We start from the raw sequence: 13,933 nt of genomic DNA on the forward strand, positions 1-13,933 counted from the left end.
GGCGGGCGGCAGAGTGGATTGGAGGGTTTTATTATTTTTGTTTTTTCTAGAACAGTTATTTTGCAGTCACCTGAGATTTGCAGGTACGTAGCAGAGGTGGTACAGGCTGTTTTTCCACCATTACGTCGTACATGGCCGTGGCCGGGACGGTGTCCGCCTCCAGGGCGCTGGCTCTCCGAGCTCACCTGAGCTTGTTGACTGAATCCGTGATCCTGGCTGTCTCCTCGCTGGAATCTAGGGGGCACTTCCTAGAGGGGCCCGGTGGACACACAGGTGTACACCCTGCATCTAGGTGCACGACGGGGCGACGTTCTGGCACGTTGCGTTGTTTTTTTTTTTCCTGCGTTTGATAGTAAGTTGCAGAGGTCACCTCATTTCACCCCTCAGTGCTTGAGCACTCGTGTCCTGGGAGCAAGGACATTGTTTTACATAACTGCACCTACAAACAGGAACAGTGATTCCGAGTCACTGAAGATACGGTCCATACTCAGGTTTCCCCTGAGATTCTTTGTGGCTGCCTCTCCCTGTCCTGCCCCTGGACCTACCTACACTGGCAGGTCTCCGCAGCCTCTGCCAGTTTGTTTCATGCCGTGGACTTTTCAAGAGTCTGGCCAGTAGACCGGCATCTCTGACCCCTTCGTTCGTCCTTCGATTGCTCAGCTCTCCGCCGGTTCTGGGCAGCGTGCCCCGGTCCTCCCGGCCGGGTAGCTGCTGCAGCCCCCCCACCGGTGTCCGCCGTCAGCCCTGGCGGGCAGTCGATCCCCAGGATACCCCCAGTGTCACTGCTTCGACTTACTGCCTTAGTGTCTTGTGGGCAGGGCTAGCTCTGCTCCCTTCAGCGTGTGTCTAGCACAGAGCCTGGGGGTTGTTTTTTGAAGAATGTATGGATAAATGCAATAAGATCATTGATATTAATTGTATACGTAGTCCATAGACACTCATTAAGGCTTGTCACGGAACTAAGAAATAAGGTTAAGGTGTTTAAGCCTACGGTCCCTGTACATTATTATAGTCCTGCATCTTTGGCAGATTTGGTATTTTATGTTATCAGAAAAATAATTTAGGAGCTACCAGAGAGGAATTAAAATACGGGCGTATCTACGTAGGAACGGAGACTTTCATTGCGAGGTATATGCAGGCCTCTGCGTCGTATTTGCGTTTATCATTGGCAGTTGGTAAATCAAGTAAAAGTTGCTTTTAATTGCTTTCATGGTTTCCATTCTATAGCAGACATTATCTGAAATGCACTTTAATGTGTGTGTGGTTCTTATGCTTGCTTTCTAGAGATATAATTCCTGAAGGCAGTGGTTGTCATTGTGGTCCACAGACCCCAGGGATGTCCTTGAGGCATTCCCAGTGGGTATTTGAGGTCAAAATAGTTTTCATGACTGTCAAGAGGTCATTTGCCTCTTTTTGCCTGTTAACATTTGGACCGAGTCCCCGAGCTACCATTGTCGCTGGATTCCTTACTGCCATGCAATTCAGAAAAGCCATTCTCATCTAAGAAGGTCCTTGATGCAGCAGTAAAAATCATGCATTTTGTTAAATCTCAGCCCTGAGCGCCCCTTTTTCATACTCTGTGTAACGAAACAGGAAGTGCGTGGAAAGCACTTATGCGTTTTGGAGTTGGGAGGTTGCCTGGAAGATGGGCCTTTCTGCAGTTACCTGGGTTGCTAGCTGAACTGGCCGCTTTTTTTCATGGACCACCATAACGGAATAATTGACACGTTACCAGTATTTCTTACTAAACGGACAGAGTTAGCCTGTCACTGCAAGGAAAGCAGCTAACACTATTGCCAGTGGTAAAATTTGTACTTCCAAGTAGAATTGGAATTTCAGAAAGCTTGTATCTGCCACTGTGAACCTGGCAGCTTCCTAATACGTTAAGACTTTTCTTTTCTTTTTCTTTCTTTCTTTCTTTTTTTTTTTTGTGGTACGCAGGCCTCTCACTGTTGTGGCCTCTTCCGTTGCGGAGCACAGGCTCCGGACCATGGGCCCAGCCACTCCTGGGCACCCGTGTCCCCCGCGTCGGCAGGCGGACCCCCAACCACTGCGCCACCAGGGAAGCCCCTCTTTTTTCTTTTTTTAAAATTAATTAATTAATTTACTTTTTTGGCTGTGCCGCACGGCATGCGGGATCCTAGTTCCCTGAGTGCGGGTCGAGCCCGTGCCCCCGCAGTGGAAGCGCTGAGTCTTAACTACTGTACTGCCGGGGAAGTCCCCGGGACTTTTTTGATGAGATCAGTGTTGATGTTAAGGAATGTGTTGCTTCAGATAATCTGTAAGTAACAACATTCGGAAGGTCTGCATAACTCACTGAACCAGTATTTTTCCAAATGACCAAATCAGACCCGGGTAAATGTCCATTTAAAGACAGATTTTAAAGTGATAAAGTAACAAAAAGTTCAGCAGTACAGTTTTAGATTCCACATTGCAGCTCACGTCTGGGGAGAAAGAAAGCCCTTGTTGAGGTTTGGTGTTGTATTACAGAGGAATATCCGCAGTTATCTTGAACGGGCTGTTCAGACGCACTGCCCTCTTTTTCATGCAGTAATAGATATGAGAACCCAGTTGTTTTCCAGTAAGTCTGACATTAAGGAGATTTGTCAAAATGCAAAACCACGTCTCTTCTTGCTGAGATTTTACTGCTGTTGTTTTGGAAACTCTAGTAGTTATTTTTAAAAAAATAATTAACTAATTTGTTTTTATTTTTGGCTGTGTTGGGTCTTCGTTGCTGCAGGCGGGCTTTCTCTCGTAGCGAGCTGGGGCTACTCTTCCTTGCAGTGTGCGGGCTTCTCATTGTCGTGGCTTCTCTGGTTGTGGAGCACGTGGCACGGGCTTTAGTAGTTGCGGCACGTGGGTTCAGTAGCTGTGGCTAGCGGGCTGTAGAGCAGAGGCTCCATAGTTGTGGCTTGTGGGCTATAGGTGCGCGGGCTTCAGTAGTTGTGGCTCACGGGCTCTAGAGCGCAGGTTCAGTAGTTGTGGTGCATGGGCTTAGTTACTCCACGGCACGTGGGATCTTCCCGGGCCAGGGATCGAACCTGTGTCCTCTCCACTGGCAGGCAGATTCTTAACCACTGTGCCACCAGGGAAGCCCCTCTAGTAGTTATTTTTGGTAAAAAAAAAAAAAGTTTTGTATGTTAATATGTAATGTATGGATTTTTGTAATTTTTAAATGAATAAAGTATTCACACATTTTCTGTTCTAATATCAGAGATGGTGATATTGATAGACACACGTCCACGAGTACAAGCTCACTAACTTTCAGATGGGGAAGGGGGTCCTGAGGCCAGTGTGTCTTGAAGTAGGACAGTGGTGCTGTGGGGTCAATTTAAATCCGGCCAGTTCCGTTTCCTGCGTTGGTGGTTTGTATTTGAGGAGGTTTATATATTTTGGAAAAGGTGAATAGAAGTGGCCTGTCTAATCAAACATGTTAACTTCAGAGGGGAAGGACCTGCCATCTGAGGCTAGTTTGACCTTCTAATTTCAAACTTAAACATTTTTAGGGGGGCTGTTTTGAAGAAGAAACAGTGTGGCCTGGATTTTCTTAAGAATCAGTGCTTTCCGATGATCTAGTACCTGGCTGCTCATTTATGGTCATGTTTTCTCTTTCTTCCCTATTTGTCCCTTGAGTATCCCCCTGCCACGCCACACTGACTTGGGGAAAATCAGTAAGCGGAGTCTTGTTCCCATGTCTCAGTTTAATAAAAGTTGATTTCTTTGCTTACTTCTTACTGGCTTTTCATTAATTTTATTACTCCATCTATATCCACATGGATCTGATTGAATGGAATGATCTTTATTTTCTTGGAGGTGCCCTGTTTCTGGAAGTTGAGCTTTTTAACTGGGCACCACTGGGCCGCTTCCTGCTGGTCTTTATGGTGTGTGGACTCGGCCTTGCTGCTCAGGTGGACGTGAAGCTGGTGCCAGAGGCGGGGCGGCGGCTGGGGCACCGTCCCATCCCCATCTGATGGGACGGGGATGCTGCTGGGCCTGGGTGCTGGCGGTTCCCACTGTCTCCTGCGCGATTGCTCTCCGAGACTTGTCTTCAGGGTCTTCTGTCCCTTGTACTCATCGGGCCGCTCCTGCACCTCCGAGGACTGTCTTCAGCCCGTGTATTTGGCATCTGTAAAGGGAGGTCAGCCTGGCATGGCCTACTCCCGAGGCCCCTCCACGGTGAGCTAGGCGTGCCCCCGCTTCCACCCATGACGTCACGGCACCTGCGCGAGTGGTCATGGCTGTGGGTGCTCACATGCTGTAGGCTGGGAGGTGGATTTAAGGCAGGATTGAAGAAGGCTCCCTAATTTTTATCCAGATTTGATGTGCTTGGCCTCATCTGTGTACTTACTGCTCTGTTTTAGAAAAACAGTAATAATGAGCACAATAAATAACATGTACTTATAGAAAGTTCAACAGTCCAGGGGCTTCCCTGGTGGCGCAGTGGTTAAGAACCCACCTGCCAACGCAGGGGACACGGGTTCAAGCCCTGGTCCGGGAAGATCCCACATGCCGCGGGGCAACTAAGCCCGTGCACCACGACTACTGAGCCTGCACTCCAGAGCCCGCGAACCACAACTACCGAAGCCCGTGTGCCTAGAGCCTGTGCGCCGCAACAAGAGAAGTCATTGCAGTGAGAAGCCCACACACCCCAATGAAGAGTAGCCCTGCTCGCCGCAACTAGAGGAAGCCTGCACACAGCAACGAAGACCCAACGCAGCCAAAAAAAAAAAAAAAAGCTCAGCAGTCCAGAAGGATAAAGGATGAAGGTCAGGTTGTTTTATCTGTACCTTTTCCCTCCTGTGTCACCTTGGTTCAGTGTGTATCATTCCAGAGCATCTCGTGTGCATTTGCATACACGGACACGTGACTACACACGGGCACGTGACTACACATACATGCAATTTTCCTCTTATACTCCTTTCTGTTAGTATTGTGTTCTGGAGACCTTGCCATTCACATGAATGACTGCGGTGTCTCATGTCATTTACTTTACTAGTTCCCTGCGGCTGAGCACTTGGGTGGTTGATTTGGGTCGGTGGGCTCTTTTTCCGCCGGCACCCTGGAAGATGCTCTCTTCACAGGCTTGTAGTCGTTGCTGTTTAGATACATTATTGAACAGTAATCGCAGTCCAGCTCCTTTACGATATTAAGACTGGACTGTCTCCAGGATTTCTGAGAAATGGCAAGTTTCAGTTGCCAAACTGGCATCCACATGCATCGTTCTGTTCTAGTTTTCTTGGGCCTGTTGCCCTAATTTTTTCTGTTCGTACGTTCACTGTTAGCAGAATTTTAAATGACTCTTTATCCTGGCAGTAGAGTCATTTTGAGTAAACAGCTTGGGTAATTGTGTGGTGTCCTCATTTGGAAGAGGGTAGGATTCAGGATTTTATGGTGAGCTCGGAGTATTTTCTTAAGTCACACACGGAGCTTCTAGAAATCGGGAAAAGCTTGAGTTGGGCACCTGAGAACTTTCCACCAGCCATTTGTGAGAGACAGGTATTTCACCTGGGACGTGTGGCCCCAGGGCCACCATGAATGGACTTCAGGGTGAGTCACGGAGGTTAAGCCTGGCTGCATGCAGCAGGTTCCAGAATGTGTTGTTTTTAGAGCAGGTGGTTGGTGATTTTCCTTTGCTATAAAGGAAGTCCGAGGCAGGCAGTCCAGGAGGCCAGCAGCAGGAGGGCAAGAAGGAGGAAAGGTCCAGGAGCTGCCCCGCACCGCGTCTGCGCTCACACCCCATTGGCCAGAGTGGGTCACGTGGCCACGGTGTGCTGCAGCAGCGGCTGTGCTCTCTGGTGGCCCCGTGCCCTGTGAATTCGGATTCTTGTAACACTGAGCACCAGGGAGAGCAGGTACTGGGGTAGGCAGCCAGCAGTCTCTGGTAATTCTGAGGCTCTGAAACTTGGCAGGACTGCGTCTGTGCTTTTTTCCTGGAAAAGGATCTGTCAGTTTTTAAAAAGTAGATCCTGAAAGCAGTGTGTGACCTAAAACGTTTTAAATCCATCAATTCAAAGGTGGGTAGGGTGGTATTATCTAACTGAGGGCCACTGCCTTCATGAAGGAGTCCACTGTACCCCTTTAATAGTCCTTGCTTTGGTTCTTAGTTTGGAAAAAAGACCGAGTTATGGCCCTAGTGGCTTTGGTCTTTGTACCAACCACAGTTAACCTGCTCAGAGGTCACCTTCAGAGGACCCAGGTTTAGAATAACCCCGGCAGGTCCTGCCTGCCTCTGAGTCCTGGGGCTGCGGGTGAGGCTGAACGGGTGCCAGGGCTGAGAGTCATACTGCATATGAGGGAGGTCGGAGGTGAGGATTTCCTCACGGTGGACGCCTCAATATTTAGTGGTCTGACCATTTTTAAAAAGTATTTTTACTTTTGAAAAGCTGATAAATGTACATGATAAAAAAAAGGCAAATACAATTTCCTTTCATCTTTGTGCCCCAGGGATACTGTGTGCGTGTCTAGCATTTTTTTTTTTTTTAAAGTGCGTTGTACACATTCTGCCCCATTTTTGTTCATGTAATACTGCATCTCGGGAGTTGTTCCTTAGAGAGCTCTGACTGGTCCTTCTAGACCAGCAGTCCCCAACCTTTTCGGCACCAGGGACCGGTTTCATGGAAGACAAATTTTTGCACAGATGGTGGGGGGAATGGCTCAGGCGGTCATGTGCGTGATGGGGAGCCATGGGGAGCGGCAGGTGAAGCTTCACTCGCTCGCCCGCCACTTACTTCCTGCTGTGCGGCCCGGTTCCTGACAGGCCACAGACTGGTATCAGTCCATGGCCCGGGGGTTGGGGACCCCTGTTCTAGACTGTTGCCTAGTCTCTCATTGTTCAGCTGTGCCAGACTTGTTTTTTTAAAACAGCATTCAGGTTGCATCATCCATTCTTTTGCTGCTAAAAGCAATGCCTTGGTTGTTTTGTTTCTCCGGTGGGTAGATATTTGCACAAACGTGTGACTCTCTGTGCTGGGAGGATTCCTTGGTGGGAAGGTCAGGCCGGGCAGCAGCACTTTGATGCCTGTTGCCTATTGGTCTTCAGAGCTAAGCTCCCATCAGACGTGCACGAGAGCGCCCACGTCCTGACAGGCCTCTAGCACGCCTGTCACACTGAGCGGCTGGTTGAAATTTGCATTGAGAGGTCGTGTCTTCTCGTGTTGAAAAGCTTTGCGACTTTTTTCCCTGTGAATTTACTCTCATTCTTATCCTCCTTTTGATTAGCTTTATTGGTCTTTTTTCTGTTGCTGTGAAAGAAGGAAATTAGCTCTTTGGTGCATGTGTAACAAGTGTTTTCCACTTTGTTTGAATTTTGCCTTAAGAAAAACCTTTTTATTAAATATAATACAAATAGAGAAAATCATAGTTTTGCCTGTTTGTTGTTGTCATTGAAGTCTCCTTTAATTTATAGGGGCCTTTTTGACGCCCCCCCCCCCCCGTTTAATGAATGTAAAAATATTTCTCTTTCAGCCCATGGACGTGGTTATCCTTGTTGAGGGTCATTTTTTCCCACCTTTTGCCAGGAGGAGCATCTTTGAGTTGGTTTCTGAGTCCTTTTGGTACAACCCTGACGTCTTTGATCGCTTCCCTACATCTGGGATGACAAGATGTTATCTTGCATATTCCTTGCCTCAGATGTGGAATTAGCCATTTCTCCAGGAAGCCCTCATCTCTTGGTGAGAGGCGGTATTTCACAGTGTAGGCTGTAGGGAGACACGCTGCTACTGGATTCAGCTCCTGGATTCTGCACACACACCTGAGTTCATATGTCCAATTCCAATACATGCCCGGAGTCAAATCCGCAGCCCCGAGACCTCTTCTGCCCGACCTCTGGATCTGCTTGTCAGGACATCGGGAGTGACGGAATTGGAATATCCTGTAGATCCTCATTTGCGCATGGAAAATTCTCGGAGGGAATTCCAACGCCACCACTCAGTGTGATTGTTAAAATTGTTAAAATTTGTTTTGTGTGTATTCTCCCAATTTTTCTCCCCATTTCTAAGCAGGTAAATTGTATCTCCGTTGTCGGAGCATAGAGCCGTTGCAGACTGCTTTCTCCTTTAGTCTCGGTTCTCCATGTAAACGTAGACTGCTCACCACTGACCAGTTCATATGTTGTCTCTCCAAGTGACCTTGGTTTTCTGAATCTTGTTTTCCAGCAGTTTCTTCAGGAAGGGTTTCTGGGAGCGCTGTTCTCTGAGTGCTGTATGTTGGCATAAGTTGCTGCCTGTGTACCTGAAGCTCACTTTGGGTGTAAAGGCTCCCGTTACTTTCCTCTAGTGTCTTGTGTGTGTGAGTCTCCCTTCTTCTGCTGTAGTTGGATAACCTGCCCTGCCCCCCACTATTTTAAGGTGTCCAGTATTTTTGTCTAGATGTCTAAAATAACTTTTCTTTTTTTCTTTAAATAGTTTTACTAGAATGTGTCTTGGTATTGGTTGTTCTGCCTGCCCTGCCCCAGGTTTATGGTGTGTCTTTTTCATAAGTAGTTTCAAATGTTTTCTCCTCATTTCTGAAGAGGTTTTTTGGATTTGCTTGTAGTATTCCAGTTCATCGCTTTCCTTTGGTTTTCTTTGTAGAGTCCCCCATTAAACATATGTTGCATCCTCTTTGCTTGTCAGCTACTTTTTCTTCAATCTTTTTCTTTCATTTCTTTTTTTTTTTTTTTTTATAAATTTATTTATTCATTTATTTATTTTTGGCTGTGTTGGGTCTTCGTTTCTGTGCGAGGGCTTTCTCTAGTTGTGGCAAGCGGGGGCCACTCTTCATCGCGGTGCGCGGGCCTCTCACTGTCGTGGCCTCTCTTGCTGCGGAGCACAGGCTCCAGACGCGCAGAGCTCAGTATTTGTGGCTCACGGGCCCAGCTGCTCCGTGACACGTGGGATCTTCCCAGACCAGGGCTTGAACCCGTGTCCCTTGCATTGGCAGGCAGACTCTCAACCACTGCGCCACCAGGGAAGCCCTCATTTCTTTTTTTTAAATAAATTTATTTATTTTATTCTATTTATTTTTGGCTGCATTGGGTCTTCATTGCTGCATGCGGCCTTTCTCTAGTTGCGGCGAGCAGGGGCTGCTCTTCGTTGCGGTGCGCAGGCTTCTCGTTGCAGTGGCTTCTCTTGTTGCGGAGCATGGGCTCTAGGCACGCGGACTTCAGTAGTTGTGGCTTGCAGGCTCAGTAGTTGTGGCTTGCGGGCTCCAGAGCGCAGGCTCAGTAGTTGTGGTGCGTGGGCTTAGTTGCTCCGCGGCATGTGGGGTCTTCCGGGACCAGAGCTCGAACCTGCGTCCTCTGAATTGGCAGGCGGATTCTTAACCACTGTGCCACCAGGGAAGCCCCCATTTTGTTTTTCTTACGGTGTAGTTTATTGTATTTACTTGCTCTTGGATTCCTTCTAGTTTAGCCTTCATTTCCAAAATTATTTTCCTTTTATTTCTAATCTTTTCTGAGTTTCCCCCCTCATTTCTGAGTTTTTCTAATGCTGGTTTATGGTTAGTGATACCTTATATAATTTCCTTCATGAATATTAGTTTGTTTTGAAATATTAAGATAGAGTTTTCATCTCTTAGGGACATGTCTTTCTAGCATGCTTTAACTGTCCGTAGTGATGCTACTTTACTCCTATCCACTTTTAAAATATATCACCTTGGCATGAGATTTGACCTCAATATTTTCTTTTGTTAATTTTCTGTGGAATTGATTTTCCTGGATATATGGAAGGAAGGCTAGATTTAGAATAGTTTTTCTAATTTCCGTGTCCTAGAGCTCTATTTTCTGTTGTTTTTAGAAAGTTGTAAAAAATGTGGTAGCTGTTTTCTTGCGCTCTCCTTGCTGTTTTCCTCTCCCCCCCGTAATTAGACTCTCATTCTCCCTGTCCTGTATGCTTCGTATTCTATTCTAGTCATTTCTTTCCAGTGTATTTAGCGCAGGAGGGAGCTTTGGATGAGTAGTCTTTGAGCGTCCGTGGCCCAGAATGCTGGGCGTTTGTCTGCCCCCAGTGGTGCTCACCTCCTGGGTTCAGCCACTGTTCCCAAGCAGACCCGATTTTTCCTTCTCGCTGACCCCTGCTTCCTCCTTGCTGCACCCTTGAGGACCTCGTGCTGTCAGTGGTTTGCCCACTCGCTCATGCTTTGGGGCTCTTCAGGAAACACCCGATCTCTCAGCTTGTTACAGACCCTGACCTGGGTTCGCTGTCCTCATTTGAGAGATTAAAAATCTCTGTCACTGCCACCCCTCCCCAGCTGGACTTCTGAAGGGCTCGCCGGCAGTACCTCTGCGGTCCCCGCCCCAGTTGTTTGTCATCGGCGTCTGCTCTGGAAGGGACGTTTGGTGCTTTCGTGCTTTCCTCAGTCTCGCGTGAGGTGTCTAAATGGCGGTAACACACCTCGGCCATTTGATGGATTGCACCTACATGAAGGTGTTGTGTTCGTTTTGTGAAGGGAAATTTAAGGCAGGAGCTTGGCTCCTTCTGCAAATGGCTGTCCCTAAGAAATCCTGGCGCTGCTACCGTTTAAGCTGTAGAATTTAAATCTGGCTTTATAGGATTTACGAACATGTGTGGAACCTGCGAATTTAATTTTATGCCTTTGGAACTTAGCCATTTAAAGGAGCTGTCAGTAGACTCCTGATTGAGGCTAGGTGATCTGAAACTCTTAATTCAGCTGCCCTGCGTGGGCATGGTGGGGGTGGGCACGTGCGGGGCAGGCGCTGTGCTGTAGAGTTGGGTGCCCGCTGTCCGCCCTCAGGGAACGTGCAGTCCAGTTGGGGAAGATAGATTACTTCTTTCATAAATACTTGTTTATAGGTAATTAAAATATAAAGTGTAGAATGATAAAAGTATTATGGTGGCATTGATTCCTGATCTCCAGGCACCCTGTTTGCAAGTACTGCATTTAGACCGCTGTGTTGATGGGTCGTATTTGGAGTGAAGTGGCCTCATTTCTGTCTTGGAGAAGGTGTGTCTAGGCCTAATTGGAGTGTTTGAGGATCAGGAAGAAAGGAACGCACTGCGTTGCAGATGTGGTGCCATCTCGGCGGCGGCAGGGTGGTGGTGGACAGGCCCCGGGCTGGGGCAGGGGGCCGGTGCTGGGCTCAGTCCTCCCAGGAGCTGCCGCTCTCTGCCTGCCTGAGGGGAGGGCGCCGCGAGGAGTGGAAATGGGGCGAGGGGACAGCCTTGGCGGAAGGGTCCGTTTGGGTAAAATTCGGGAGGTATGTTTTCAGTGCTCTCCGGGGTGTGGTGTGTCTAGTGGATCTGAGAGCCGGCAGGGGCAGGCGAGGGACAGGACGTGTTCCGTGGGCAAGAAGGGGACCCAGGGACGTCTGGCTTGGGGTGATGCGTTCTAGCTGTCTTAGGAAGGTGACTTAGGAGGCGGTGTGGGAATGGACTGGCGAGGTGGGGACTAGTCTGGTGCTGAAGGACAGAGGCAGCGAGAAATGTTCGGGGGCCATTTCTCAGTTCTCAAAGGACACTAACCTTTTGGTGGTTTGGGGCAAGAAGAACCCTATATTTTAAAAACCCACAGGCTTCTGGTGTCCTCTTGGATACAGAACGTGGCTAGCAGTTTCCAGCGTTTCAAGGTCGGGCTCGTTCATCTCCCTCTCCGCTATCCTGGCTTTTGTTTCTAGGTGACAGAAACCCCGTGCCTCGTGAGTCTGGTTCCTGCCCATTGACCGGCCACTCTCCTCTCGTCCTGGATGATGTCAGAACAGGACCTGGCGGATGTGGTGCAGATTGCCGTGGAGGAGCTGAGTCCCGACCACCCAGGTACAGAGCGCGGGAAGTAGGGAGCCGGCGCTCCCCCGAGTCTGTAAAAGCCCCAAAGCGCTTCCATAAGTTTCCTCTCCCTTCAGTAAAGCAAGAGAAAAAGCGGTGCGTGCCCTGTATGAAAAACCCGGACCAGAGTGTGTGAGCTCTGTCAGCCCCATGCCCATCCTGGTGGTCCCTCCGCCTCTCCTCGGCCCACCTCTGCACCACACGTGGCTGTCCAGCCTCGGCCCCTCTTCCTGCCCTGCCCCCAGCTCCCCTGACTCCCCTTTAAGGCCCCCTGTGGTCACATCTGGGCCTCTTCCCCTGCTGTGGACAGTCTGCCCTGCACGTGGACACCTGCGAGGTGTTCCATGCACGCTGCTCCCTCCTTCATCCACCTCTTCCCTGGGGACGCCGTTGACATCGTTAACACTGTTTTTCTTTTAAGTACACCCTGCTACAAAGGTCCTCGCTGCGTATTGCCGCAAATACTTTCGTAGGGTGAGTTCCCAGAAGCTGAACTGCTGTGTATGTTCAGAGTTTTGGTAAAGACACACTTTATCCGATTATTCTGTGAGGTGACTTTCCTGCCCTTTTGCCAGGGCTGGTAATTTTCCTTAGTCACGTTAAAGGCACCCATCTACTTTGGAACCTTAACTAGATATTAGACACGTTATAAGGGAAACTCTAAATTTCAAGAACTTCATCTTGAATGACTTCACCTATGAAATACTTTGTTAGCACTTTATTTTATAAAAGGATTTCTTAGTAAGGGTCCTCCTTTTTTTTTTTTCGTCAAGTTTTATATTTCTGTTAAGTTTGAAATAACAAGCACACACAGTTAAATCACATAGCGTCTTGGTTGTCTGCTTATTCCTTCTGGAATAGTAGAGTTGAAATGCTAACTTTTTTCCCCACAGAAAAGAGAATTTTCAGAAATCTCATAAGAAAGTATGACGATGTCTATCTTGTGTGATCTCTTTGCTCTGTTAGTTGAAAAAGCTTCGCTGGGAAATGAGTTATGTATGGAAGGGTGGGTAGCACGTGATCTGGGGATTGAACAAGCAGTCACAAAGAGATTGGGGCACCCTTTCACGAACGCTATTCTTTAGTCAGTTTTTGTCATTTTGCCTCTGAGTTGTTTATGAGAGGCACTGTCACCTGGTAACTGGCAAGATCAAGACCTGCCAGATCCTTGAGCCAAGTCAGGGTGTCTGAATGTAGCTGTTTAACCCCCGTTTTCTCTGTGAAAGTGACCCCGTTTGTTTAGAGCGAGAATGTGACGCCTTGACCTCATTTAGTGCCACACCTCAGAAACCAGTGACCTAGAAAAAACGCAGCGCTGTCACTGTACATCACAGTTTTAAAAACAGCTGTTCATATTTTGGTGGGTGGATGACCGTCTCTTTAGAAAACACTCACACTGCAATGCTGTAAAAGAAAAACGTTCCAGTTATATAAATGTTAAGCATTTTTAGAACTATCAACGTTCTGACAGTTTACTTCGCCATTTCTCTCTCTGTAGATTACAGTCCAAGGAAGGGTTAGAGAAGTCACTTCGGGTCCTGGTGTTGTTCCACGTGGCTTCCTTAACTAACTGGGAAGTATAGCTGTGGCTGTGTAGTGAACACCTACTGTGTGCAGGGCTTCCTGAGGCCTCCGTAGACAGGAGGCCTGCCATCTCTGGCCCCAGAGGGCTCCCCCAACGCCGGCAAGCACTGTGCTGCCTCCCCCACGATTGTCCTGAGCGGGTTTAAGATTGAGATGATTTTTTTCCTCATTTCTAAAATGTGAACTTTGTAAAACTTAAACGTATAGTCAAGCAAGTAGAAGAAATAAGTTTCCCAGAATCCTAGTGATAGAACTGCTTTTAAATTGTTGGCATGTATGTCCTTCCGTTTTTTTCTGATTTCCATTTAAAATCAAAATGCTTAGGTTCTTGTGCCTTTGCACGCACTCACCACATGGCTGCAGTGTCTTTGCCCATCTGCACACACATACGATTGTAAATTTCATCGGGCCTGTCATTGCAGGTGATCGTGATGGCTTTAAAATGAACACTGAGTTCTTTTGTCTAATTTTAAAAGTAATGCACGCAGAATGGTAAAAAACAAAGTAAAAAAGGACCAAGAAGAAAGTAAATAGCAGCCCCGCGGCCCGTAGAAAGTGAGCGCCGGAACCCAGGTGTGTGCCCCTGTCCC

General features: G+C 48.0%; 1 protein-coding gene across 10 annotated transcripts in view; it reads left to right on the forward strand.

The window, feature by feature from the left end:
* The window catches only part of BANP (BTG3 associated nuclear protein), a 104,541-nt gene that overhangs the window by 12,645 nt on the left and 77,963 nt on the right, over positions 1-13,933 (forward strand). For 8 of the 10 annotated variants that reach the window (XR_004346929.1, XM_032613164.1, XM_032613160.1 and 5 more), the window contains exon 2: positions 11,612-11,750. Coding sequence is in view for 8 of the 10 variants with exons in the window: in XM_032613164.1 (XP_032469055.1) it covers positions 11,681-11,750 (70 nt within the window). In the remaining 2 variants the exon portion in view is untranslated. Of the gene's footprint in view, positions 1-5,995; positions 6,015-11,611; positions 11,751-13,765; positions 13,917-13,933 lie in introns of those variants that run through there. The other 2 variants (XM_032613162.1, XM_032613169.1) reach the window with 2 other exon arrangements.

Source organism: Phocoena sinus, chromosome 19 (genome assembly GCF_008692025.1).
Source record: "Phocoena sinus isolate mPhoSin1 chromosome 19, mPhoSin1.pri, whole genome shotgun sequence".
NCBI classification, from domain to species: Eukaryota; Metazoa; Chordata; class Mammalia; order Artiodactyla; family Phocoenidae; genus Phocoena; species Phocoena sinus.